Here is a 27,167-nt window from a genome sequence, read left to right on the forward strand (position 1 = left end):
GGTACACAGCAAATACGATGGCTGGTTTGCAAAGATCCTCGTGTACTAGTGCCACTCTTGGAATAAGTTAAATATTGCAGCCCTACAGCTAGTTACACTACACCTGAGGGGGGAGGCCATCAGAATGTAGCGCATGGAGATAAAGATACAACCCTCCACATTTGCAAAATAAAAGAGTTATTGCAATGAGGAATGAAAGTCCTGTATAATTTATCTTCCTACAAGGGCATTAAGAGTAACGTGGGGGTCCAAGTATTGCGAGGAATCCTGGCCAGTCCCTGGTTCCTGAATTGCTTACAAGTGCTCTAAGGAAAATGTTGACTCTGAACCTTTCCGCGTGGTCTGTCTTTCTCTGCCAGTGACGTCCACGTGTGGAACCCAGGAATAAGCAGCCTCGTTAGCTGATAGACGTGGGTGAAGCCAATGCTTCTGCCGTGTCTTAGTGGTTCATGGTATTCTGGACATCCACAAACCCCATCCTTTGTCTGCGCTTCCGCTGCTCCGTCATCTAGAGTTCAAACAAGGACACGAGTGAGGGAGGAAACCAAACTCACTAACATGCTCCTTAAGTGCGTGACTGACAGCTGCTTTAAGCAGCTGTTAGAAAACCCTGTGAGTCGGGCTCTAGCTGATGAGGAACTATCAGAAAAACCCCCCAAATATCCCTGATCCCTGCCCCCCAAAAGAGCTGCAGGAGCACTTTGCTTTGTAGCTGAAGTTCACAGAATCACCTAGGTTGGAAAGGACCTTGAAGATCATCTAGTCCAACTGTTAACCTAGCACTGACCGTTCCCAACTCCCCCAGATCCCTCAGCGCTGGCTCAGCCCGACTCTTCAACCCCCCCAGGGATCCCGGGGACTCCCCCCTGCCCTGGGCAGCCCATTCCAACGCCCAACAGCCCCTTCTGCACAGAAATCCTTCCTCAGAGCCAGCCTGACCCTGCCCTGGGCAGCTTGAGGCCATTCCCTCGGGGCCTGGCGCTGGGGCCTTGGCTCCAGAGACTCATCCCCCCTCTCTGCCCCCTCCTGGCAGGGAGTTGCAGAGGGCCAGGAGGTCTCCCCTCAGCCTCCTCCAGACTAAAAGTTGTACCGGCTTGGGCTGGCTCTGCCCAAATTCCTTGCAATCGGTGTCTATTTTGGTAAGGACAGCAGGTTTCTACAGTCAGGTGTTCCTCAAGTAGTCCTATATTTAAAAGTGTTTAGTACCTGTTCCTTCAGCTCGTTCAGCTGGGAGGTGAGATGGGACACCAGCTTCATCGTGGTGTTGAGTTTGTCTTGAAGGTTTCGGATCTCGTTCTGTTCCCCTTCCCCCTCATTGCTGACCAGCGACATGGCTCGCATCCGGGGGAACCAGTCAAGGTTCTTGTTCTGGAAAGGTGACCATGGAGAACAGGAGTTGTAGAGAGGAGGAGGAGGAGGAGGGATGAGTCCTGGTAGGATTTAACAGGAAGCCTGCCTGGGCTTAGGGATTAAAGAAATTCTCAAAGGCTTGTCTTGTCTGCACCTTCGCAAATTTTCCACAAATGGTCCGTTTCTAGGTTTTTTTTTCTTACAGCCTTCTGGACTCAAGTTCAGAAGTTTTTTCTTTTCCCTCTCCTTGTCTTGAAATCACCTTGAAGTCACACTCTCTACTGCTTGGTTCTGCCCTTGGTTCAATCCTTAAATACTCAGTACAAAACATCAAATAGACAACGTGGTGTTGGCTGAGGTTGCAAAGTGGAAATAACTAAGCTAAGACAGAACTAAGGCACAACAACGTGACTAAATATTTTCCAAAAGCTCCTTCTCAAAACTGTTTTTCTTTGGCAAGTCCCTTGTTCTCAAATATTTCCCAGGGGGTAGGCAGGCTGCAATAGTGACTGCCCTGAGAGGACATGTACCTTTATCATCTGCGCCACGTAACTCTCTGGCCCCGTGTAGTCTGTCTTGTTCTTCACTCGCACCAGCACTATGAAGTACAAGTAGTTCCACATATTGTGCTCATATTTAATATGCTCCTCAAAGGACACTGTCTTGTTGTCAAACTTGTCCCTTTCAAGTCCTGGGAAAGGCAGTCGAGACCAAAGGAGGTGGAGGGAGGGGATGGGGGGTAGAAGGTAAGAAGTGAGCAAACAAATGTGAAAGTACAGATAATTGCATCCTCTCCCAGGTGTGACTTTCAGGAAGCGCTTTTAATAATTAGTTGGCATTTAGCACACAACAAACATCCAAACCAGGAGGAAAATAACCCAGTTGTGTATTCAGGAGGCTTCTATTTAAAGTACAACTAGCTCTGCTTCCTGCCTGTGTATCTAAAAGCATAAAATGCACGCAGTGGATCTTCTAAGAAAAAATAGCAGCTAGACTTACTGGGTTTTCCCTTTTTTTTTTTTTTTGGATGCCTTCCGATGACTGAGAGCATTCCAGAACATTTTCTTAGTAATATGGTGCCTTTTTTTTTTTTTTTTTTTTTTCCCCCCACTAGCTAAGTGATGGTCTCAGGAGTGATAGATGCAGACTCAGGAGTGATAGATGCAGAGCAACTGGAACTCCACAATGTGGTGGTGTTTCAGTTTAACACCTCATTAACAGAAGGCAAGGAAGGAACAATACATTTAATTTCCCCTCTCAGTTTGTGTCCTTGTTTAAGCCTCCTCACGCTACAGTGACCCATCAGTGAAAAGATTTAAGTTTTGCTGTGAACCAAAAGAAAACCAGAAAGCTGCTGAATTTTTTTGCCTTCCTTTAACCTTAGAACAGAGGAGGAGCTTTGGGGCAATTCCTGTACACTGAGGTCCCAGCACTCACCACATATGAAACAGGTGGTCTTCAGTATCTCTTCCTTCTTTTGCTTCTCGCTCCTCAGATCGGCAAAAGTGTCAATAATGACCCCAAAAATGAGGTTAAGGACGATAATAATGACAATAAAGAAGAAGAGGAGGTCGTAGACAACCCGAGCAGGAAACAAGGACTCCTGTAATGGATGAAAGGGATAAATGTGAGTCTCCTGCACAGCTTCTCTAGCCACTCCAACCCTGCTGCCTCCTCACACGGGCTGAGGGTACCAGGAATAAAGGGTGTAGTAGAGAGGAGAGCACTGGGGGACAGTGTGGGGGGGATGGAGCTGGAAGTGACAGTTTCCAGGGAGGGAGGGCAGCTGCACAGCTGTAAATGCAGCAGGATTTAGCAGAAGAAAAGGGTCCCACATGCTGCCCAAACTCACGTCCTTCGATGGCTTCCGCAGAATGTCACCCACGCCCCCGCCGTTCCTCAGGCCGTGGTTCAGGACAGTGACAATGCACATGAGCAGCGTGTCGCAGGCGCGTTCCCACTGGTCAACGTCCGTTTCTAGAGTATCAGGGCGGGGGGGGGGGGGGAGAATAAATAAATAAAAGCAAAACCACAGAGCATAAACAGATTACAAAGAATCCAGAGCTGTGGGGCCGACTCTTGCTGCAGTGGCACATCTCCTGCGAGCAGGTGCTCGTTGTGGATCCCCCAACCACAATTTCCCAGCAGCTCCTCCAGCTTGCTGCTTGCTGTGGAGGTGTTTGCTGAGCGCTCCTGAAGCTCCCATTTTTCTTTATGACTAAACTGAATCTACTTCACCATTTTTTTTATGCCAGGGTCAGTGCAAAAATTGCAGGCCTCTTGCCTAATATGTGCCAGAAAGCGGGTTGTTTGTTTCCATCTTTGAAAGAGCTAGGATTTTTCTGAGCTCCCTGACAAACCAGGCAGCCAACCTCCTCTGCCACTAAAGTCAACCTTTCTAATGAGCTCACTTACCTTCCAAGGCAGTGGGCACAGCAGAGCAGCTAATTTTGTCACCGCTGCATGACTCCATGAAGGTCTCCATGTTCCTTTGCATCCCCAAGGGGTGATCTGCAAGTAAAAGAGACAACAGTCTTGTCAGAGCATCAGCTTGCCTTAGCAAAGCTCTTCCCTGCTGTCACATGCGCTTTTCAGGTGCCTCTTCTCGTAGCTTTCAAGCTTATTGAAAAAAAAAAAAAAAAGTTGTTTTGCATTCTCCTAGCATTTTCTAGGCTTTGAATCTTTTGCTCAGGTTTCAGTAAGACCTCTACAGTGCTAAAACTTCATGAGTAGCTGCCCATCCCTTTCTCTGCCACCACTCCTAGCCCCAAAACCCTGCGCACAAGGTCCGTAAGTCGGCACAGGCAGCTGTCTTCTCTGCCAGCCCCAAAACCAGTGCTCCCAGGAGTTTGCACCAAGGGTACAAAGCCCGACACGTGCACGCACACAGACACACGTGCGAGCTTTGGCAGCGGGGAGGGAGCAGGGGCTCATGCAATGGTCCAGCTGCAGAAGGGGACCCACGCTCTGCCTGGCCCCTCTCCAGCCCAAGCACCGCAGCCAAGGAGGGCAAGGGCTGAACAACCTTTGGCTTTGCTGTCCGGCAGCCGGTCCACCTCCAGGATGAAGTCATCCTTCAGGAACAGGAAGCCCACGATGGAGAAGAGGTAGACGAGGATGAGAGCCAGAAGGGCTGTCAGCAGGATGGAGCGCCCGTTCCGCGTCACGCTTTTGATGACATTAAACAAGGTCTCCTCACGGTAGATCAAGTCAAACAGCTGAAAGGACCCAGGAGCAAAGAAATGCTGCGGGGTGCTTTTCTTGATAATGCCTGGCCTACCTATATCCCCTCTTATCCTGAGATCTTGGATCACTCAGCAGACCTTAACTAACTTTCACATAAAGCATTTAAGTTTCCCAGCTTACTGTAGGGAAGCAGAGAAGAATGAAGTGACTTATACACAGCAGGAGAGACAAGAATAGGACACATGCACCCTGCCTCTGCCCTCTCCAGCTCACGTTGTCTCCCAGCTGACCCAGATAAAGCACACAGTAAAGATTAGAAAGAGAGAGAGAGCAAAAGACCAGAAGAGAGACAGCATTAGATACCAACGGAAGGCAGAAAGATCAGCCTACACAAAGATTAGAGCACAGTGAATTGTTCTCACTGCTGTTATCAATCAGTCCCTGGAAGGTGTCACAGAAACCTTCCAGCTTCTAACGGGGCAGACAGACTACCTCCATGCCCCAAACATCTGCATTTATTGTACCAGGATGCTGTAGAAGAGTTCGTGCACAAAGAGTCCCAGGACGCTTGTCAGGATGTAGCCAACATGGTAAAGAAATTCCACATCCATGATCATGGCCTTGTAGCCTCGGATGAAGGTCCCACGGTTGCCCACGAAGCTCACCACAAACACAATCTTGTTGGTCAGCTGGGGAACAACCAGAAATGGGAGGGAGTGGGGTTTGCTGCACTTTGTGAATGCAGACCAGCCTCCTGTGTAGGCTGCTACGCTGTTTTTCCAGCCCATGGAGAACTTACATTGAGAGCTCCCAGTATGTTCAGAGTGAGTCCGATCCCCAAGTAATAAATCGATCGCAAGATCAGTGCCACGAGGAGCGGTCTGACACCGTAGCGCTTAGTGAACAAGGCCATGATGGAGAAGCAGATCAGAATCCAGAAGAGCAGCGAGATCAGTGGGGAATCCAGCACTCCTGGGAAGAGAAGACCCACAGCAACTAAATGGCATGAGATTAAAATGCTGCTGCCAATCGGACACTGAGCTGCTGTCCAGACTGTCCAGAAAAACCAGTGGGGAGAAAGAGAGAAATCCCAGAATCACTCAGGTTGGAAAAGCCCCTCGGGATCATCGAGTCCAACCCTCAGCCTGACTCTACAAAGTTCTCCCCTACCCCACATCCCCCCACAGCTCATCCCAACGGCCCTTAAACCCCCCCAGGGATGGGCACTCCCCCCCTCCCTGGGCAGCCTGTTTCACTCTCTGACCACTCTTTCTGTGAAAATTTTTTTCCTAATGTCCAGTCTGACCCTCCCCTGTTGGAATTTAAAGCCGTTCCTCTTGTTCTGTCCCTGATCCCCTGGGAGCAGAGCCCAGCCCCAGCCTCTCTGCAATGTCCTTTCAGGAGCTGCAGAGAGGGATGAGGGCTCCCCTCAGCCTCCTCCTCCTCACACTGAACACTCCCAGCTCCTTCAATGGCTCCTCACAGGATTTATTCTCCAGGCCCTTCACCACCTTTGCTGCCCTCCTCTGCCCTCACTCCAGCCCCTCAATAAATGATGCTTGACTGCAAAGATACATTTTTCTAACATCTTCTATCCAAGATCTCAAAACCACCGTGATGGAGGCTTTGCCTGACAGCAGGTACATATTCTGTCATTGCTTCCCCCATTTTACAAACAGGGAAAGCGCAGCCCAGGGAGAAGAGACTTTTCCCTAAGAACGAAGCAGTGGGAGGGCCGGCGACTGAAATCTTAACTCAGTCCCTTCCTTTGACCAGCAGAAAGTACTTGGGGCTTTAAAGTCAAAAGGAGATTGAGGGTGAGGGGAGTACAGGGAAGGGGACCAGTTTTCCTGCATACGAAGGTTCCCTTTTTCTTCCACCTCAAGGAGCAGCAGATGCTGAGGCACTTACCCATGGAAGTGGCTTCAACATAGGGGTAGAAGAAAGCAATGATTATGTTGATGAAGACAGCAAGGTTGAAGGAAATGCTTCCCCAGAGTGTCATTCTGCGGGAGAACCAGTACATCAGCGGCATGCCTGGAGGGAGAGGAGGCAGACACGCAAATCTCAGCCAACCTTGTGCCAACTGGGGAAGGTTTTGTCCTCCCAGACATCCGAAGGGCTCGGCTCAGCACAGCCAGCGGGCCCGGAGGGACCCTTGCCTCCCACTTCCCTCAAAACATTAATAAAAGCTCCCTCCTCATCTGCTGAAATAGGAGTGCAAGTTCAAAATGTTACTGCTCACATTTCTGGACTTCTCGGCCCTTTGACCTCTCTGGCACCTTGGAAACAGATCGGTTCTGCCCTCCTCCCCATCTCCCACCTCCTGCAGCCTCGCCACTCACATCCTTCAAAACAACGGTGTCTGTGTTTTCCGTGCTGGTGCTTGGTCCCAGAGGAGACCCAGCCAGAAATTTCTCATCCATACTGGAAACTTGTTTCCTGCCGAATTCCTAAGATAGTTTTGACTGGATTTGCAAGTGTTTCCAGAGCTGCTACACCACTCCTTAGTTGCATCTCAGTTTTTATAGTGTGACTCTTTATTGAGCTCCTGTTATTTTAAACCAGGATTTCCATCCTGATGCAGCCCTGAAAGTACCTAAGCAGGTCTGCAGGGTGCAGAGAAACAAGTTTTATTTCCCATATGTAGCTGCTAGATCCTGGCTTAGGAGAAGGCAACTGAAAGCAAATGAAGAGAGGACTTTCCAGGGGAAAACATCTGCAGGTGTAATCCCAGCAAACATGTTGTAAGATGCATTTCAAAATACCGAGGAACTGCACTAACAGGCACAGAGGAAATGCATCCCTGGGATCTCGATTAATCTCTGCTCCCTGCAGACAAAGTGTGTGTTGTGCTCTACAGAGCGAGGGGCACAAGGAGCTCAGAGGTGTCATTTCCAGGCAGCTGCCAGGGTTCACAGCCCTTTCAAAGCAGGGCTGCCTCCCAGTTTCACAACAGGGGCTACTCCAAGTGCCTGTGCTGGCTGCGGGGAGCCCAAAGGGAAGGTCTGGTTTGCTCTTACTCCGCAGTTTCTTCTGCCATTCCATCTCGTTGTGGAGGAAGGATGACTGGTCGAAGAAATCACTGACTTTGCTGCCCTGCTCATCCTGCTCTGTGGTGGTGAAGAGTCGGTACTTGGTCTCCTTGGTGAGGAACTCGCAGATGCCAGGCACAGGGAAGATTATCTGCTCCATGCTCCGGTCCAGGCGCACAATCTGCAGGAAGCAGGGTGAAGGGGAGGGTGCCCTCAGATCCTGCCCCTGCCAGGATTTGGTTTCCTCTTTCCTTAGACCCAGATGTGCCTTCCCCTCCTCCCTCCCGCTCCAGCAGGATCCAAATATCCCCCACCATTCATCTATAATGCTACAAATCGACCCAGCAAAGGCAGCCCTGGCTGTGCTGGAGGAAAGCTGAGAGTGCGTGAGCCCTTGCTGGCCCATCTGCAAGGAGATCCACGCTGGCAGGCAGGGACGGGGCTGCCAAAACGGCCACATCCCAGCTGCTGCTGGGAGGAAAAAGGAAAGGTCCTGGGGAGCAGCTCGTTCCCCAGCTCCCCGTGGGCTCTGCTAATGCCTCCAGCTCTCTGCAGAGCCAAGGGCCTGTCTGCTTCTTGCCAGCACAGGGACGGGAAGGCTCCTAGTGCAAAATAACCAGGCATGAAGCAGCTGGAGCACACATGGGATTCACTGGCCACGTGCACACTGGCAACCCAACAGCGAAAACATCTCACCTCAATCTGGGATGTGTGTTTCTCATAATACGCCAGCGGATCCTCCTCTTCTTCCTGGACTGGGGCCGTCGACTTCAGCATCTGTGTCAGCTGCTTGTTATTTAGGCTGAGCTGGGATGTGGGGAGAGGGAGAGAGGATGAGAGTGGCCTCAGCTGCGAGGTCAGGCCTAACTCTGCACTGACAACAGCTTTCCTCAAAAGTTACCAAAGCTGATGAGGTTTCAGGGAAAAGCAAATGAATTAAAGTTTCCTAAAGGGGTACAAGCCCTCCCTGAGGTGACAGACATTCAATTCCCTGCAATAATTACGTTCAAATGCTGCTAATCCACAAATTACAAATCAATGCCCATAAAACCCCAGGGAAATCGTATTACTGCTGAATCTCATTCAGGATCTAAGGTACGTAGACAAGAAATGACAGCAAAGGATTCAGCCTTTCCTTTTCTGAAGAGAAGGGGAAAAAGCAGGTACCAGTAGGACCCCATCAAGGCCACCAGCCTGTCCCTGCAGTGAGCTGGACATCATGGCTGAGCCCTCCTTGGGGAGCCCTGCAAATACAGCTCTCCATGGCTTGGCTAGAAAAGGGGCACATGCCTTTGGGCTTGTAGTTTGGGCTACAAGGGCACTGATCAGTCTTTCTTTCTTTAGTCACCCTGGGGAATACCAAAACCCATCAAATCTTACACAGCAAAACCCAGGGTGACTCGGCAAGGGTGCGAGAAGCAATTCTTTGCAGTCCCTGCTCGGGGTCAGGGTGGACTCTGGGGGCTCTGCCTCCATTCCCTCCATACCATGGATGAGATGCCCTCCTCCTCCTCCTCCTGGATCCGTTTCACCGGCTTCAGGAGCTGCTGCAGAGACTTGTTGTGTCGGGACAGCTGGAAGAGGAACAGCGATAGCCGGGTGAGCGCAGGCTGGCGAGCAGCCACCGGCGGGAGCGGGAGGGCCGGCAAGCTGGGGGCTGGCTTTTCATGGGAGCCAAAAGCACATTTCCCAGCCACGCCTCCCCAAGGAGGCCAGCCTGGCTGAGGAAACGTATATAAATATAGAGGGAAAAATGTGCAAGTCAGTGAGTGGGAGCCCAGCACGGCACGGGGAGCCCAGCCTGGCAGGGACCCTGCTGTCACAGCTCCGTACCTGCAGCGCCAGTATATAAATGTTGTGGCCGACTTCCCGGGGGGAAACCTCGGCGTTTTCACACTCCTCCTCCTGCAGATAGGCTTTCTTAATAACATCAACCTGAAAGGCAGCAGAGGAACAGTATGCTTCTCCCCTTCTCCTTGCCTCATTTTCCTCCTCTGGCCACGAATGGCTCTGGGAGAAGCCTTAGGTAAGGATGCTCGTGCAGAAGGTGGGGACCAGCAGCACGGCAGGTGAGATGGTTATTGGATTGCAAACCAGGAACTGCATCAGCATCCACAGGCAAAAGAGACCCAGCAATGGGCCAGGGGGGAGGCTGGGGGCTCAGTGGGGCTGTTTCACTGTCAGCCCTTACCAGTTCCTGTGGGCGGAGGCTGATGAGGATCCGCTCGGCGTTTTCGCTGTCGTGTCTACTCTCCATGAGGGCCAAGAGGAGCTTGGAGGCGTTGTCCTGGTGAGGAGAAGCCCTTGCTGTGCCCTGTCTCTGCCCAGGGCAGAGTGAGCAGAAACCCCCTGTGCTCTGCTCAGCTGTAACTCCTCCATGCTAGAGGCATCTGAGCCTCTCACAGTGGAGATGCACCAGCTCTGTCCCACCAAGCCCACACGCTCCCACACTCGAGGACCTGACACACGCAGTTCCCACTACAGCTGCCCCCTCACCCCACAGCTCACCCCATGGCTGGGCCAGCAAGACCCCGCAATGATGCACACACACATCCTAGCCCGAGGCTCTGCCCACCTTCAGCTGCAGGACCAGGTCCATCCGGTACTTGCAGAGGGGGCTGATGTCATTAAGGATGAGGGCTGTGATGATGTCGATCCCATTGGACTCGTGGGTCACGATGCAGCTCTGGGGGAGCAATGCAATGTGTTATCCCATGGATGCTGCCAGTCCTCCCAGCTTCACCCTCCAACACAGCCCAGGTCTGACAGAGTGCCCTGCCTACAGCACTGACCCTGCCTGATTACCCCAGGAGCCCCAAACCCCCTGTCTCCTCAGAAAGGGCACTGTTTGCACCACTATATTATTTATCCCCTTTTGCATCACCCTATTATCTAGCCAAGCAGTAGCTCATAACACGTGCAGCATCCCTGTGCATCCTGGCATCCTCTGCTGTCCACGTTCTGCTCCTGTTCACACCCTGAAACCAAAAGCTGTCCCTGTCCCTGCTGCTTTCCCACGCATCCCCCCCAGATCCTCCCTTGGGCATCCCTGATCAGCACACCAGGAATGACCCAGACCTGCGGGGATACCCCCAGACCTGGTTCTCGTGGCAGGGCCCTTGGCAGTACTCGGTCAGGGTCTCCAGGGTCTGGGTGATGAGGGCCACGTTGTACTCGTTGATGTAGAGGCCCAGCAGCCCCAGCCCCCCCGTGGTGCTGCCGCACATGATGTCAAGGAACTGCAGCGTCTCGCACACCAGGTTGTAGTTGGTTTTGTTGTTCTGGCACCGGAGGAAGTTCTGTCGAGCAAAGCCTGCAGTTACAGGGCTGAGCGGCATCACTCTGATGAGGGGAGCAGTCCTTATCCCCCTCCCAACATCCCCTCCAGCTGCAGTTTGATGGAAAATTGGGCTGGGGCCACCCCTGTCACGTACAGACCTCCGAGAGCAGCACTCAGTCCCACAGACACAGTTGTGCTGTGAACGACTCCTTCCACAACACCAAAAGTTACCCGTAAGGGATGGTGCTTTTGCAGATGGGGAAACTGAGGCACAGAGTGGCTGGTGAAATGGCTTTCTGGACCAAATTAGGGCAGAGCTCAGCCTTCCCACACCCCAGAGCCCAGCAGCCCCCATAACCAACCTGCAGGTCCCTGTTGTGGTTCTCGCAGAGCAGTTGCAGGAATCGCAGAATCGGCTCCATGATCAGGACTGTCACCCCCATTTCATTGTTCTGGCCCTGCTCCCCAGTGTCGTGGCCCTTCCGAAATCCTATGGCCATCGGGTATCGGGAGGGGGTGCCGGGCATCAGGAAGGTGTCTCCTCGTCCTAGAGGGCAATCCAGCCTCGTTAACATTGGGCCATCCAACGAGACAGTTGGTGGCTCTACCAAGGGGACATGGCCTCGTACCTTTGGTGACAGGGTCAGGTTCGTCTTTGTCCTCACGGGGCTTGTTCCCGATGTCACTCATGTTCACAGACACCGTAGACTTGGTCTCCTGCTGCGCCTTCTTCATCCGGTCATGCAAAACTTTGAAGAATTTCTCAGATTTCTTGTCGCTCGTCATGAGGTTGTAAAAGGATTTCTGGGAGGAGGGAGGACAGTCGGTTCAAGTCTCCACACGGGGTCCAAACCATCCTTGCCTGCCCCTCTGGTTTGGCAGCCTCCAGCACTCAAGACCTTGTCTGAGATAACCTGGTGGTCAGGTTTATTTCCATGCAGTGGCCCTGGACATCACAGTCCTCTTGGATTTGCAGGGGTGGATTGTCCCCAGCCACTGTGCTCTCCTTTACTCTAAGCAGTGTTAGAGACAGAGGAAGCAGTGATTCCAGCAGCTCCAGCCCTGGAACCCGACTGTTATTTGCATGTACTATTTTTCGGCTTCCCTGTGATAAAGGATTCAAGATAACCCACAAGTTGTCACCCAAGAGCTGCAAGCCCTGAGCCATTTTAGCAATACCCGGCAGAGGGCATCAGCATTACTCCAGAAACAACATGCAACAAGCTGCCCCTTTCTCAGCATCCAGACCTCAAGCTCAATCCAGCCACAGAGCTGGAAAACTCAAAACCAGGCAGATTTCTGCAGTTCTCCCTTTGGATGGCCAACAAACACATGCAACCAAACAGTATTTTGGCAACGCCTGCTGCCCAGGGGCCAGCCCAGGACGGAGGACTGCCTTGCACCCACGTCTCCCAAGTGCTGGGGCGGTCACCCTGCACACATCAAACCGTGGCTGCCCAACCCCCTGGGACAGGCGCCAACTGCGCAGCCAGGGCTCAGCACCTGGATCTCGGTGTTGCCTCCGTCCAGCAGCCGGATGGCGAGCAGGATGCTCTCTTGGAAGATTTTCTCATTCTTTGTGTTCATGATGAGGTCAGCCACCAACTTGGTGGCCCCTTCTCGGTCCAGCCGGCACTGGACAGCAGCGATAGCAGACCAGTCCTGGTCTTGGCCTGCACAAGAGGACAGGGATGGATGTGATGCTGTGGTGGTGCAGAATGAGCACAGCTAAATCACTGTGTCTCAGTCCTATCCCTTCACCTCCTCAAATCCTTTATTCCCACCGAGGTGGGAGCATGGAAACCAGTGACAGAGCTGATCTCATCAGGGCTCAGGAGCCAGGAATTCAAGGTGTGTGTGAGCAGCGCAGAGAGACAGAGAAGGCGCAGGAGGGGAACACTCACCTCCCCCAGCAGCATCCACGATTTCCCCTTTGGAGCTGGACTTCTTGTTCTGAAGGTAATTGTTCAGGAGCATTTTCCGCAGCAGGTTGCCCTGCCAAGACAAATAAACGTCATGAGTCTCCCAACGCTAGAGCGGAACAAGGCTGAGCACCTGTGGGCTGCAGTGGGATGGGCACTGCCAGCACGGATGGGGAGCAGGGCGGGGGTCATGCTGTGGGACCACGGCGCTCACCCTCTCGCCGTATTTGTTCCTCTTCACCAGCATCTGCTGCAGCGTCCTCAGCACCTTGATGCACAGCTTCTCCTCCGTCTCCATGAGGTCCTTGGTGTGTTGCACCAGCCTGGCACAGCAGAGCCACTGTCACACAGCCGAGAGGGACAAGGGGGTCCCTGAGGGAACCGTCCCCACCATCCCTCCAGGCTGCAGGCACACACTAGGATGCACATCCCATAAAGGATGAAGGCCACCAGCCCTTCCCAGCTCTCCCTGCAATCCCTGGGCAACCACAAAACATCCTCACTTGGACAGGAAACCTCCGCTCTCGCATCGCTGAAACGCCTCCGTCCCCTCCATGAAAAGCAGCTCTGGCCGGTGGAGGACATCCACCAGGACAGACAGCTCAGCCTCCACCAGTGGTTTCAAACGATCCTCAAGGGCGTTGATTATGTCCTACAAGTCACAGCACACACCTTCAGGGCCAGCACACGCTTAAGAGACACAAGCATGGGAGAGCGACTCCTGCAACGCCAGCACCTTCTCGCTATCACACACTGATCCACGCCACTGCTGCTTCCCTGCCCCGTACCTGCAGCTTCTCTATGATGTTCTTGTAGTCCCACTGGTTGGGGGTGGTGGAGACGCGGGGGAAGGTTCGGGTGGCTGTCTTGTAGCTGGACGTGTTCCTCTGCACGGTGCTGGTGGAGCTGCTGTTGAGCAAGGAGCTGACGTGGGCATCCAGGTCCATGGGCAGGGCGATGGAGCGGCTCTTGGCTGCAGGAGATGGAGATGGGGTTGGGGACAGCCATGACCCAGCCCACCCCATCAGCTGGGTCCTACCATGCTGCCAAGGGCCGGGCACCCCTTCACCAGCTCTTCATTTGCAGCAGAGATTTGTGTTAAATACAAGATTAAACTCCTCCAGGCTAGTGAGGGGTGGAGTATTTCCATCCATCCCCCTCCACTGCAGCATAACATTGCCCCCAGCCCAATGTAGGATGGGAAGAGGCACCACCTCAAGTTTTTGGTTGGGAAAGCCCAGCATGGAGATGTTGTAAGCACCCTGCCTCAAATTACAAAGAGAAATCCCCACCCAGTGTCTAACCGAGTAAGCCTTTCCACACAGTGACTCAGTGCTAACAACCCTTGTCCTGAGTCAGGCAGCCACAAGCAGATTGAGGGCAAAGTCCTGGCGAGGGAAAACCACCCTAAATGCTGGCTTTGCTTCCAGGCCCTTCACCAGCAGGGACACACCAGGGATCTCCCAAGCAAGCCCAGGCTTCGGTCATCCCCACGCCGCCCTGGTCACACCCAAAGATGTAGCTCAAAAAAACCCACATCCCAGGGCCAAACCTCCCCATCCCCGGCTGGCAGCTTCTTGCCAGGGCACCCTGCCAAGACCTGCAGGAGGGACGATGGCTCTTGCTCACTGCTGGAGCAGAGGCAGCCAAGGGTGGCTGTGACCTCCTGGTTGGTGGGGAGGAGAGAATCACCCTGGCACAGCTCCTTACCGACCATGGCCAGCGTGCGGATACAGGCTTCCACCGAGCTCTTGTGCTGCTGCTGCAGCCAGGGACACTCCAACAGCCTCATGGTGGACTGGAGAAGCTGCACCACAATGGTCTGGTGGGTCTGAAGGAGAACAAGCAGGGATGTATCAGTGTATCATGTGTCCAGACCTTGTTTTGGGGGGGCTCGATGAGCTGCTTTCCTCTCACAGCCACGGCCTGTCCATGCAGCACCTTATTACCTGCAGCGAGGTGCTATTCTCTGAGAAGGGGGAGCTGAAGAACGCGTTGATGGTGTCCAGCACCACCGTCAGCACGTACTTCTCCAGCGTAGGGTCTGGCAGGCGTTTCTCTCGCTTCTTGCACATCTGTGAGGAGAAGGGAGGATGATGGTGGGACCAGAGCGGGTGAGCATGCACCCTGCCCAGATGCTGCTGGCATACAGTGCTGCTGGGACCTTGCTGAGCTGAAGGATGTGGCCAGTGATGCAGCTCTTGGGTCTACACCAGAGACCTGACTGCTCCCCAGTCCCTAGTGCCTCATGTCTGGCTCCCCAGGCTTTGAGGGACCCTCAGTGACACCAGCTCGTCCCCATCCAATACAGCAGCAATCGCTGCCGTGTCCCTCCCACCCAAACTTCCCCACACACCCGGGCCATGTCCAGGGTGAAGTTCTCAAAGAGAGTCCAGATATGGTTGCTGGTGTAGATCTCCTTCATCTCCACCTCCGTGTCCACATAGCAGTGGTTGACGAAGTTCACATAGGCCATCTTCACCTGTCGAGAAGGGAGGGATGGGGGCACAGGCACCATCAGGAGAAGGCAATCACAGTGCAAAGCTACTGGCACCCGCCTCGCTGGGCACCCCGTACCTCCGTGATGCAATCCTCATGTGTCACCACCCGCACCACGTCCTCCAAGGGCAGCAGGGACGTGCACTTGATCTCCGTGTAGACGTTCTTGCCCTCGGCGCAGGCAGCCAGCAGATCCACCAGTGAGATGTGGTACATCAGCGGGCTGTTCTCCTCCACCCCATCCCTGGCTGCTGTCATCATCTCCAGAAGGGTGGCCAGGGAAGCCTTGTCATTGTAGAAAACCACCACATCGTCCCCGGCGTTGGTGAGCTGCAGGGAAGGGTCAGTGGTCACCACTCCAGAGAAAGAGGGTCAGAAACCTTGCAAGGCAGAAAACGGTGTCCTCTGCAGTGGGGCAATGAGAGGTGGCAGGCGGTGAAGGGTGAAAGGGTTGTGCATTCACAGGGAAAACCAGGCATTTGCAGTGAAATCAAAAAATCACAGCTTGTGGGACTCCAAGATGGTTATTGGACCTTGCATTAAGCTTCTGGAGATGATTCCTGCTCCAGGGAGAAGCCAGCATGGCCAGGAAGGCTCTTCCTCAAGGAAGAAGCCAACTGTACACCTCCCAGGAGCCATGCCCTGCTACACTCAAGCCCCACAGGCTGGGGGGAGAGGTGCTCACCTCGGTCATGATCATGTCCTGGCACTTCTTGACGTACTTGCCCTCGGCCTTGATGATGGTGTGCAGGAAGTCAAGGTACTGCACGTGGCGACCATGGGTGGCCACGCAGTGGATGAAGTGCTGCGGCACCGTCTCGTTGATCTCTGAGCAGAGCTGGTAGTTGTTGAGGAAGATGTGCTGCATCGTCTCAGCCTCCAGGAGCTGCGGGACCAGGGGAGATGAGTGAGGCTGGGGGGCTGAGGGGAAGAGCTTCACTCCTCCTGCACTGATCCTTCCTCTCCCGGGGTCTTCTCCTGGCTTTTGTATCTCCTGCTCTCAGCCCCAGGGACTGAAGTCTCTCCCTGTGCTGCTGCCTGTGGCTGCCCTTTGGTCCCCTCTCCTTACCCCCGGGGTCAGGAACAGGTTGAGGTGTTTGTGCAGCAGGGCCTGGTTTTCCTGATTGCCAGCACAAAACTTCTGCAGGAACTGGTGGGTGAACTTCAGGATCTCCATCATCTTGGCATCACCCTGACGAAGGGCAGAGAAGAGAAATACCCAGAGTTGGTGAGGGATGGGGAGAAGCAGCAGGCTGCTGCCCCCCCTGCCCTACCCAGCTGCAGGACCCAGCCATACAGGGGGTTCCCTCCATCCCCCACCCCTTGCCCTGGGCACTTCAGAATCAACCAGTTTCTGCCCACCCACCTTCTCATAAGGGATCTGCAGCAGATCCAGCATCACTTTGTGGGCATCCATGTTCTTCAGAAGGCGCTGCTGCTTCTTGCGCACTTGCTCTCCAACCCCACACATCTTATTCAGCCGCTCCAGGATCTGGGGAGAGAAGGAGCACGGCAGAGGGGAACTGAGCGTGGGAGCCCATCCGGATGGCCACCCGTGCTGAGGGCTTGCTTGCAATCCAGATGTGCCCTCCACAAGCCCAGGTGCTCCCTGCATGCCCAGCTTTGCGCATCGCTCACAAATCTTGGCATCCCACTCACAAATCCTCCTTGTAGTGCCAGGCAGAGAGCCCTCGTACCCATCACCAATCCTCTCCCCTCTGGTCCCCCCAGTGCAAGACTCCTCGAGAGCCCTGGGGACCTAACAGGGCTCCTTGTGCTGAGCTGGCAGGAACAAGCCAGCTCATTTCTAATGAACCACTGGAAAGCCTGGAAATCCCCACCATGATTTCACCCTTTCCCTTCTTGCTGGTGCACCCGTGCCAGCCCAGGCCAGGCAGATATCACTGGCCATGCCTCCAGGAACAGCCCTGGGGACAGGATTCGGTCTCACTTACCCCCTTGACTATCTGATAGTTCTCGCTGCTCTTCTCTCCCGGAGCAATGACCTCTTCATCAGCAGCATGCTGCAAGGGGAGAGAAACAGCTTCAAGGTCCCGCTGCACCTCTCCAAAGTCTGGGGCATAACTACACCCTGCAGAATCCTCCCTGACCCTCCTCTTCCAGGGAGAAGGGTGCACGGCCCATCGAGAGGTGTTAGGTCTTAGGGTGAAGCGAGCTGCGCCTCTGCCCCCCACTCCTCTCCCACCCTGGTTCCCAGGGTCTTGCTCAGGGCTCTTACCTCTTTCTTCTCCTTCTTGTTCCCCTCCACTGTGCTGTCCCCTTTGCTGCTGCCCTTCTTGTCCACCCAGAGCTCTGATTTCTCCACCATGGTGCGGAGTTTGTCCAGCTCCGACTTGATCACCTTGTAGTTCTCAACATCCTGGGCTGAGATCAGGAGCTGAACCTGCAGCGACATTCCCAGGGGTTTCCATTTTGGGCACAAACCCCATTTCCCTCCTCTCCCAGACCTCCCTTCCAAGGAAAGGGTCAGGACCTATCCCATGTCTTGCACCCACAGCCAAGCGTGGGCTTAGAGGGGCTCCAGAGCAGCGTCCCACCAGGGTTACCTGTTTGAAGGTGTGCAAGACCTCCTGCCTCTGGCTGAAGTGCTTGAAGAGGAGCTGCAGGGAGCCGGAGATGAGCGGTGGGTAGTCGTGCATCGTCAGGTGGATCAGCACCCGCAGAAACATCCTCCCTCCCTCGTCATCCACCTCTAACATGCTGCTCGTCTTCCTGAAGCCGGGACGAAAGCGCTTGGTGTTAGTAGCCACGTGGGAGCTTGCATGCACTCAGCCACCCCTCAGGGCTGATGGGGACAGATGCTTTAGCCTTTAGAGCCTCATCTTCCTCATCACCTGCAGCTTTCAGCCTCGGCAGTATGGACAGGAGAGGAAGAGCCCTATGGCCAGGCTAACTATGCACCGGAGGGGGCAGGGACTCACCCCACACCGAACATGGCTTCTGCGTGCTCGCCAATCCGGTCCAGGTTCATGGCTGCAGCTGAAGGGAGAGGAAAGGGAGGTGAAAGGGGCAGCCAACGTGATCCCTGTGCATTGGCAGAAACCCCACAGGAACCAGCTCAGCTCCCTGGCCCCTGCTCTGAGCATCCACGAAGGACACAGGACACTTCATCCCATCTTCACAAACTCCAATCCCCCCCCACGCTCCCTGCCAACAGCAGCAGTGGGTGGAGAGCTGCTGGAGCTGCCATCACCGCCTGCATGTCCCCAGCCCGTGGGGTTTGCTAAGTTGAAGGTGGACCAGGAGCAAAGTGGAACAGTTACTTGTGGAGTCAAAGGCTGGAGCCGTCCCATCGGCCGCACTGTCCTGCATGGGGTAGACTTCCACAAACTCCTTCTTGAAGACAGAAAGCAGGTAGGAAATCCTGTAGTCCAGTCGCACATTCAGGATGAACTGGCGGCAGCAAAGAAGAAAGCAGAAGTAAGTGCCCCCTTCATGCCAGCTGTCTCTCTGCATCAGAAAACCGTGTCTTCCCCACACCACACCACCCCACAGGTCCCACCCGCAGCGACACAATGCTTCTCCCTCCCCACCAGCTCCAACCTGCAAGATCTCCAGGATCTTCAGCTTGGTCTCCATCACCACAATGTTTTCGTTCTCAATGCTTCTCCCTCTGTCCACTTGCTCTGGGGCAGACCCAGCACTGAGGCTCGGGGGGCTGAAGATGGACTGTTTCCTGCTCAGCACCATGGTGGACATCATCTGCCCAACACCCTGGATTGACCTCCGCACGTTCTTCCCTACAGAGGCAGCCACAGTAGGCAGATTTAATGCAGATGAAGAGGGAAGTGGCAGAGGATCAACAGAAGAACCCACTTAGACTGGAAAATGCTGTAGGTATTAATCAGAGAACGAGTAGGAGGGACTGGCCATTTCTCTAGCACGGCCAAGGACTCAACACCTCCTCTCCCAGCACAGAGCCAGCCAAAGCTTCTGTGACAGAAAAACAGTGGCTTGTTTTCTTGCAGCCAAAACTGGAAAGCACTGGGCAGACCATGGAAAACACCCTCCTGAAGGACCATGCCTGATTACAGAGCAGGGACTCACCTGTCACCTCGTCATTGTAGACCGCCTGCATCATCAGCTGGGGGTTTTGGACGCAGTCGATGATGCCCAGCAGCGTCCGTGTCAGGCGCAGCAGCTCGCTGAAGCTGTAGAAGCCGAAGTAGATGAGGTTGTGGGCAAGGCTGACGACCTGGGGAAGGACAAGGCAACTCCAGACCTCGCCGTGCTCGGGGCTGAGCAGGAGAAGCAAACATGGAGGAGAGGGATGCCAGCACAGCCACCCTCACTGCAGAGGCAGTCACAGCCATCCTGCAACGCGCTAGTGACACCGGCAGGACTCGCACCTCGAAGGTGAGCTTGTTCTTCTCCTCGTTGGCAAAGGGCACCGCCTCGCTCACCACATTGTTGAGGTAGTCCTCCACGAACTCCATGGTGCTGGCAAATTTGTTCTTCTTGTCATCGCGTGAGACGTTGAGGTTGGAGTCGTAGCTGCGAGGGGAGATGGTGGGGGTGAGATGGATGGCACTGAGTCTCCTCGCATCCAGCCTGGAAGCAGCACAGTCCAGGCAGCTGCTGAGCCACCACAGCTAGAAGTGATGCTCGTGATTCATGACCTTCCTTCTGAAGGCTGAGACCTACCAAAGTCAGTCCACAAATTGCCCCCTCCCAGCCCCTGATAAAGCCAAGCCAGCCCCTACCAGATCCCACCTCCTGCCCTGACCCTCGGAGCTGCTGCGAGCCCCAGTGTGTCTCACTCTTTGATCGTGATGGCTGTGGGGATCTCGGTCCAGAGCCTTGCAAACTTCACGGGCATCACCAGCTCCTGGGGGTCCCTGTCCACGTGCACGTGCAACATGAGGTGGCAGAAAGACGCCCGGAGATCGAAGGGCAGCATCTCATCCGCCATGCAGAGGAAGATCAGGTCCACACCCAGCTGCTGGGAGATCTCCTTGATGGCCAAGTACTGGCGATCCAGACACATGCGGGCAAAGAGCTTCAGCTGGTACCTGCCCAGGGATGAGGGGGAGAGGGAGTGAGGCCACGCAACCCTTACACCCTCACCTGCGGAGGAGATGCTCTGAGATCATCACCTGTAGTAGCTGAGGACATTCTCATCGTGAGCATTGCCAGCCCGGGCCTCCTGCGCCAGCTGCCGGATGCTTTTCTCATGGTGGTCATTGTTCTTGTCTGTCCAGGTGAGCCAGACCTCCTCCTCTGAGTACTCGATGCTCAGGTACTCATGGGTCTGGGACATCTCCTTCACCGGCCTCAGCCTAGGACAGAAAAGGGGTAAAACTGGAGATGCTCCTGTGGATGGGAAGCAGCTGCACCTCAAGGGGTAACGGGGGTTTTACCAGGGCACCATGGGAGCTGGTGGAAGGCAGGACCAGGCACCAAACCCTGAATGTGGAAAACCTTTCCCCTTGGCTACTCACTCCGTTTTGATGAGGATGTCGCTGTTCTTTGAGTCCAGCACGCACTTGCAGATCAGCTCCTGGGTGACAGGGATGGCAATGTGGTTGGACACGCACAGGTCTGAGAGGTAGTCCAAAAACCTACAGAGCAGAGACAGCTCGCTGTGAAAGGGGGGCTCTCTCCACCTCTGGTCGAGGCCCATTGCCACCCATCACGCAGCACAAAGTCCTTTGGGACGGGGCCTTTCCGGACACGCACCGTGGCTCGCGGTTCTTGCGCACCAGGCTGACGAAGGTCTCCACCTCCGTCTTCGTGATGTGCTTCTCCAGCAGCTTGCGGTTGTTGTGCAGCAGGGCCGTGATGGTGTCCTCAGCCAGGATGTCGTAGCCAATCTGGGACTGCATCATGCCAAACTGCTTGGCAATGTGCTCCTGGAGCGGGCAGAGAGGTGGTGAGCCCATGGGGCTGGGTGCTGAGTCTGGCAATGCCCCCTTGTCCCACCGAGACCTCGGCAGCCCCTCAGGGCTTTGCAACACGTGGTGGGATGGGGGCTCCCCCCGTCACCCCCCATGCACCTGGTTCTTGCGATAGTCCTCCTGGGAGTGCCGGAGCACACGGTAGCACAGCCGAAACATGTACTGGTAGGGAGCATTCTTCTGGTCTGACAGCTCTTCCAGACGCACCAGGGGCCCTTCCCCGCCCTTGTCCTTGAAGGGGGCTTTCAGGATCCCAAAGATCTGCCCAAAAGCAGAGATGATAAATGTTGTGACCCCCTCCTCACCATCACCCCTATGCACGGCTGGACTCCCGTTGTGTTTGCCAGGAGGGCATGAGCTAGAGACCAGCTCCACCTCCTCCACGGGGGTTTCCAGATCCCTGGACTCCAGCGTGGCCCTGGGCAGCACAGGACATCTCCGCAGGACCTCAGCCTTGCTCAGTGCGGGGCCCTGGGGCCGCTCACCTGCTTCAGGATGTTCTGCTCCCGCATCAGCTTCTGTCGCTCCCGGTTGGGCTTGGTCACCACAATGTCCAGCACATTCTGGCCATTGTTGGGGACATCGCTGACAAAAAACACCAAGTCCTCCAGCAGCTGGATCACAAACCTGCAAAGGGCCATGGTGCAAGTGGGCTGCAGGGGCTGCTCACCCACCCCACACAGCCCACCCAAGACTTGGGTCCCTGCAAGGATGACGATGCATTCTGGAGGACCAAAGAGCTCAGGGCTCAAAAGCCTGCCAGGGAAGCTGCTGGTCAATCCTCCCCTCCTTGCTAGAGGTTAATGGCTGCCCTGAAGCAAGAAGTTTTACAGCCCCTATGGTTCCTAAGGCAAAATCTGGGGGCCTTTCCTCATGATTCATGCTGGGGATTTCGCATCTAACGCCTCTGCCCCCTTAGTCACCTTTGCAGGACCCGCACAGGGCGGGCTGGCAGGGCGGAAGCCGCTCACTCTGTCCCACAGGGATCTGTGTTTGCTCAGGAAGCACCAAGAACCCACCCACCTAAAAATAATACCGTGACTAACCCAGCCGCCCCTATCATGGGGCCATCTCTCAGCCCCTCGGATATTTTTCTAGCGGCAAAGGAGGGGCCAGAGCGGAGCTGTGGCGTTATCTGGTTTCCTCGCCAGACTCCTGGGAGAAGCAGGCGTGGATTTGGGTTGTGGGCAGGAAAGTAAGACAGCGCTGGCACCAAGACCCAGGCAGGGGCCCCATCCGCAGTGATGCTGCAGATCCTCTGGAGGAGCCCGGCACAGCCCCATCTCCTAAGGGAAATGACTTTTTACCTCCGATCATTCTGGCTGAGAAAACCTTCATTCATCTTCTCCACCACATTGGCCAGCATCGAGCTGGCATCGTTAGCAAAGTCTAGGTCCCGAATCTCAGACACAGGCACGGAGACAATGGCAAAAGCTTCTTTGTCTTCTTTGGTGGGGCATGTGCCCAGCTGGGAAGCAACAGGAAAGCAGCATCACAGAGAGAGGGCAATGCCAAGCATGTCCCCACCATCTGCCACCAACTAGGGAGAAGGCACGCATCCCCATCGGAAGGACTGGGGTGGGCTCTAGGTTGCTGGGATGGGCTCTGGGTTACTGGGGTGGGCTCTAGACTCATGTTCAGCCATCCCCTTAGATCATCAGGGTATTTCAGCCTCTGGGTGTTGGGTGGGAAGGAGCAAGCTAAGAGCTCTTGGGGCACAGGGGATAAATCCATGTGTGGGAGAAGGTAGCGGGGCCGTACCATGAGGCGAATGGGCCTCTCCTCATCGATGTCAATGGGCACGTTGGTGCTCTGGATCCAGGTGTTGGTGCAGAGGTGGCGCAGCCTCACGTAGGAGTTCCTGCAAATTGCACAGCATCCCAGTGAGCGATCCCCACACAGACACACCAGCACCCACCACTTTCCCCCAACACCCATCAAAGCCCCCAAAAGAACAGACTTGCCAAAACTTCACACCGCGCAGTTAAGCCTCCTTTCTTTATTTCAGTCCCTCCATGGCAACGTGCGCTCACATACCGCGGGACAAAGGAGTCCGTCTTCTGCAGCGTGGTAGGGTCCAGCTCGAAGAGGGAGGCGATGTCATTGCCGTGGGGCACGGCCACCAGCCGGTATTTGATCTTCTCCCCTGTGTTCCTGCGGCTGGCGCGGCTGCTGCCCCCCTGCACCGGGGAAAGCGGCTTTGAGCCCGGCGTGGGGTGGTCGCCCCGCCGAGCCCAGCCTCCCTGCGCACACAGCATTGGAGGAGACACGCAGTGGCTACGCTCACAGCAGAAGCTTTTGCTCGGACGCCGGGCTGAGCCTCGCAGCGCAGAGATGCACGAGGGGCTGCAAGAGCACAAGCGCGGCGCGATGCACCTGAGCTACGAGGCCACCCCTTCTCCACATCTCACCAACAGCAAAGAGGAAAAACCCCCTGAAAGTCCAAATCTCTCTGCTACGGCACTTCCCCGTGGCCTGGGGATCGAACATGCACTGGGACCCCTTCAACAGATTTCAGCAGGGTCCTCTTGCAAGCGGGACACAGGGATGCTACTCTAGAGTGCGGGGCGCGGGGATGCTCTGCTGGGCAGCGGGACAGGCTCCGGCCACAGCCTCGGCACCAAGCGGGACCCGGCACGGGCACTGTCCCCCGCAGCGAGCTCTGTTTCGGGGCATTTCCCTGCTTTCAGGCAGAGTCTAAGAGACGGCGTGATTTCAGGCAGCGGCAGCAGCATTTCTGCTAGCGAGGCTGCACACAGCTCACCGTGGGCGCTGCTTTGGGCTCAGCCACGTCTCCTTTATAACTTGGGTTTTCCTGAAAAGTTAAAGAGGGAGATGAAAGACAGCTATCAGTCCTCCCACTAGGTCCCTCCAAAACCCTGAGCGCGGGGTGTTATCTCTATTCCTGCCTTCCTCAGTCACATGGCAGAGAGAGGAAACCTGCCCAGATGGGGTTGGAGGACGTGACCCATATCCAGAGCACAACGCTCCCGAGGAGTGGGACGGGGTGAACCCTGGTGAGCAGAGCCGGGGCTCTGCGTTGCAGCTCTTGCTGTAAATCCCTCAAGGCCCCAGGCTGAGGTCTCAGTGAGCAGTGCAAGCTGGGCAGCACCAACCCAGGATGGGGATCAATCTGTGATCTTCTTTCTTCTGCAGAAGATATCACTTGAGTGTCTTTTGGTTTAAAGCAGCCATTTCAGAGCCCCAGTATTTGCTACTTTCCATCCTGCCAGTGGTGGAAGGGCCTTGGGGGCTGCCTCTGGTTGTCTTCTCCAGCCTGGAAGCACCTTTGGCACATGGTGCACCAAGATCCCCCCCCCAGTACATCCCTGCTCCCCTGGCAGCAGGCTGTATCACTCTTTCCCTTGGTCCTGGCAGCTCATTCGTGTCATATAAAGCACATTATCTAAGTGCAGAAATCTCTTTGTGCCTCTTATCAGGAGGCCTTGAGCTGGTCTTAAATGGGAGCAAAAAAATTTGGCAAATGATGTTTCCAGGCCTAGATTTTGCCCACACCCTCCCCAGGCAAGGACAAGCCCACTGCTGTGTCCAGGATGAGGATGGGCAAAACCTGATCAGGAAGAGTTAAATGCAGCCGGATGACTTCTCTCCCCCAGGAGGCTGTGCCTCTACAGTTGCTTGGCCCAGAGAGAACAAATAAAGGAAAACCCCAGCCACCCTCTCCTGCACCCACCCCGGGGCCAGAGGACGAGGGAGCCAGGAACAATAATTTTGGCAAGCAAACCTTGCACCTTGGGGTGGGGGATTTCAGGGGGAAAAGCCTAACCTTGCAAACGGGCAAATGGTGCTGATGCTCACAGCCCCCGTGCCAATGCCTCCTGCGAGCAAGGAGGAGCCGCAGCGGCTCAGGGCAGGATGGCTCCAAAAGCAAAGTGGAGTGGGGCCAGAGGAATCCTGGGCCTCGCCACTCTGTCCCACGGACTTTGCAAGGGACCGTGCCAGCCTCTTGAGGGCAGGGCAGGTCCCTGCATCCCTCTGCTCGCCCCCTTACCTCTGCTGCCAGGTAGTTGCCCGTGGCGAGGTGCTTGAAGCGGTACAAGCCGTTCCAGTGCCCGGCTCCCCCTCGGCACGGGTCATGGTGGACCACCTAGGAGAAGCAGAGGAGAGCTCAGCTGGTGGCACGCAGGGCTGCGGGGAACTGGGACACCGTTCCTGCCTCCGAGCCTCTGCTGACCCCAGGAAGACACACTGGTGATAAAAGCCCGATCAAAGGTGGCCATGAGCAAATATACTCAGGGTACAGAGCTCAGAGAGACACGGGTGCCCACTCACCAGCCACATTTCCACAGAGCTCAAGCCTTGTGCTGGCTTTCACCAGGACAGTAAGGCTACCAGAGGTGGAAATGTCTACAAATAACCACTGCTTCTAGAACCCCCCAGTAGAAGTGCAGCAACCCACGGAGGCACCCTGAAAGCCCGGAGACACACGGTCCATCCCCTCCCCACTCACCTCCACCTCCCACAGGGCGTTGGAGCTGGTGGCCGAGGTGGCCGACTGTCTCAGGGTGGTGCGGAGGAAGACGTGCAGCTTGCCTTTGTACTCGTCGCAGGTGAGAAACTTCTCCTGCTCGGCGTGGAAGAGCCTCACCACATCCCCCTGGACCAGGACATGGTGGTGAGACCCAGGGACGTGGCTCTCCTACAAGCCAACGTAGCTCCTCCTGTGACCCCCCCACCCCACAAAGGGGATGGGATTTCCCCCATACGAGGTCCAGAGCTGAGCACAGCTCCCAGCCGTGACACGGCAGGACTGCGGGAGCACGGGCATTGCAGGGCACCAGCAGCTCTTCCAGTCCTACCAACCTGAGCTGTGCTAAAACCCGCCTCTAGCAGCACAAATGCTCCTCTAAACCCAGGGAAGGGCACCCCACGCTCCACAATGCCACCACTCTGTTTACCCATGCAAGTCGCTTCTCACTGCTTCCCCTTCCCAGGCTGTAAAATGGGTGCAAACCCACCATTTTACACCCCTGGAACAGGCAGAGGCTCCACTCACCAATGTGTTTAAGGCATTAACGCCCCGGGGAAGAGGATGCGGCAGATGCGGGAAGCTGGGGATAAATGTGGCACTTGGGGATGAGGGTCTGTAAGATCATAACAATCAATATCCATCCAGCTGCTTCCTGGAGGACCTCAGCCCCAAACAATAGCTCTGCAGGGAAAGTTCCTTTCCCAGGCAACAGCCAGCCCTGCTGTACAGCTAAACAGCTGAAAATTGTCCTCGCAGCTAGAAGCCACTGCTGGCACTACGTGTGCCTCGTATTGTCAAGAGCCAATTTAATACAATAAGGCAAAGGGTAATTTCATGCCCCCCTGGGTACCCGCTGCCAGGAGATACTAAAATATTCAACTCTGGCTTGCTGTTAAGTTCTCCAAGTGATGAATTCTCCTAGAAATCAAGGTCCTCAAGGCAGGATCTCTCTCCTCTGCCCTTGTCACAGAGCCAAATGGCTGTTCACATGTCCTGCCCTTGCAGGGGACCAGGGCCAGGTCCCTGGAGCCCATCGTGTCCCCGGCGGGCGGTGGTGGCTGAAGCTCCTTCCTTACCCCTTTCAGCACTTCCTCCATGTGGTCACAGAACTGCATGAAAAGGTTGATTTTCCAGCTGGTGTTACAATTGACCGAGTTCACCTAAGGAGAAAGAGAAAGGTCATGATCCCTGGGACAAGGTAAAAAGGAAGAAAAAGGAAAAAAAACCAGGCAAGCTGTAAAAGCTTGCTGCCCAGCCTCCCTGTACCTCCTTGCAGCCGGCGTTGTCAGCAAGCTCATAGTTGCTCGCATGGAGCGGCTGCCCAGCGTTGACAGGGTTCAGGATGACTTTGTCTCCCACAACCACCTGAGGAGCAAAACGAGAAAGCAGGGAGCGAGGGTGAGATCGGGAGCCTGGCGGGGAGGTGAGCCCGGGCAGGCGGCACGCACAGCGCTTTCTGCACGTCTCCATTTAGGGACTTTTCGG

The 27,167-nt window shown here is 55.1% G+C and overlaps 1 protein-coding gene across 1 annotated transcript in view; it reads right to left on the reverse strand.

Annotated features, from left to right (window-relative positions):
• Positions 1-287: 287 nt before the first annotated feature.
• Positions 288-27,167, reverse strand: part of ITPR3 (inositol 1,4,5-trisphosphate receptor type 3) — a 42,471-nt gene continuing 15,591 nt past the window's right edge. The window contains exons 6-58 of the mRNA XM_074925777.1: positions 26,949-27,047; positions 26,759-26,842; positions 25,662-25,808; positions 25,203-25,298; positions 23,955-24,005; positions 23,228-23,370; positions 22,952-23,051; positions 22,498-22,658; positions 21,676-21,817; positions 21,290-21,451; positions 20,973-21,145; positions 20,735-20,854; positions 20,390-20,572; positions 20,054-20,305; positions 19,643-19,787; positions 19,341-19,488; positions 18,837-19,033; positions 18,557-18,686; positions 18,215-18,272; positions 17,840-18,005; positions 17,512-17,676; positions 17,228-17,296; positions 16,639-16,764; positions 16,342-16,464; positions 15,958-16,158; positions 15,351-15,602; positions 15,130-15,255; positions 14,723-14,848; positions 14,484-14,604; positions 13,562-13,746; positions 13,277-13,425; positions 12,988-13,096; positions 12,756-12,846; positions 12,355-12,524; positions 11,481-11,655; positions 11,214-11,398; positions 10,670-10,870; positions 10,147-10,257; positions 9,763-9,858; positions 9,405-9,506; positions 9,059-9,145; positions 8,268-8,378; positions 7,560-7,752; positions 6,448-6,573; positions 5,336-5,508; positions 5,061-5,225; positions 4,376-4,568; positions 3,766-3,861; positions 3,203-3,327; positions 2,788-2,953; positions 1,881-2,041; positions 1,207-1,368; positions 288-508 (exon numbers count right to left, since the gene is read on the reverse strand). Of these exons, the coding sequence (XP_074781878.1) occupies positions 440-508; positions 1,207-1,368; positions 1,881-2,041; positions 2,788-2,953; positions 3,203-3,327; positions 3,766-3,861; positions 4,376-4,568; positions 5,061-5,225; positions 5,336-5,508; positions 6,448-6,573; positions 7,560-7,752; positions 8,268-8,378; positions 9,059-9,145; positions 9,405-9,506; positions 9,763-9,858; positions 10,147-10,257; positions 10,670-10,870; positions 11,214-11,398; positions 11,481-11,655; positions 12,355-12,524; positions 12,756-12,846; positions 12,988-13,096; positions 13,277-13,425; positions 13,562-13,746; positions 14,484-14,604; positions 14,723-14,848; positions 15,130-15,255; positions 15,351-15,602; positions 15,958-16,158; positions 16,342-16,464; positions 16,639-16,764; positions 17,228-17,296; positions 17,512-17,676; positions 17,840-18,005; positions 18,215-18,272; positions 18,557-18,686; positions 18,837-19,033; positions 19,341-19,488; positions 19,643-19,787; positions 20,054-20,305; positions 20,390-20,572; positions 20,735-20,854; positions 20,973-21,145; positions 21,290-21,451; positions 21,676-21,817; positions 22,498-22,658; positions 22,952-23,051; positions 23,228-23,370; positions 23,955-24,005; positions 25,203-25,298; positions 25,662-25,808; positions 26,759-26,842; positions 26,949-27,047 (7,467 nt within the window). The 3' untranslated portion in view covers positions 288-439. The remainder of the gene's footprint in view (positions 509-1,206; positions 1,369-1,880; positions 2,042-2,787; positions 2,954-3,202; positions 3,328-3,765; positions 3,862-4,375; positions 4,569-5,060; positions 5,226-5,335; positions 5,509-6,447; positions 6,574-7,559; positions 7,753-8,267; positions 8,379-9,058; positions 9,146-9,404; positions 9,507-9,762; positions 9,859-10,146; positions 10,258-10,669; positions 10,871-11,213; positions 11,399-11,480; positions 11,656-12,354; positions 12,525-12,755; positions 12,847-12,987; positions 13,097-13,276; positions 13,426-13,561; positions 13,747-14,483; positions 14,605-14,722; positions 14,849-15,129; positions 15,256-15,350; positions 15,603-15,957; positions 16,159-16,341; positions 16,465-16,638; positions 16,765-17,227; positions 17,297-17,511; positions 17,677-17,839; positions 18,006-18,214; positions 18,273-18,556; positions 18,687-18,836; positions 19,034-19,340; positions 19,489-19,642; positions 19,788-20,053; positions 20,306-20,389; positions 20,573-20,734; positions 20,855-20,972; positions 21,146-21,289; positions 21,452-21,675; positions 21,818-22,497; positions 22,659-22,951; positions 23,052-23,227; positions 23,371-23,954; positions 24,006-25,202; positions 25,299-25,661; positions 25,809-26,758; positions 26,843-26,948; positions 27,048-27,167) is intronic.

The sequence above is a fragment of the Athene noctua genome, chromosome 23 (assembly GCF_965140245.1).
Source record: "Athene noctua chromosome 23, bAthNoc1.hap1.1, whole genome shotgun sequence".
NCBI lineage: Eukaryota > Metazoa > Chordata > Aves > Strigiformes > Strigidae > Athene > Athene noctua.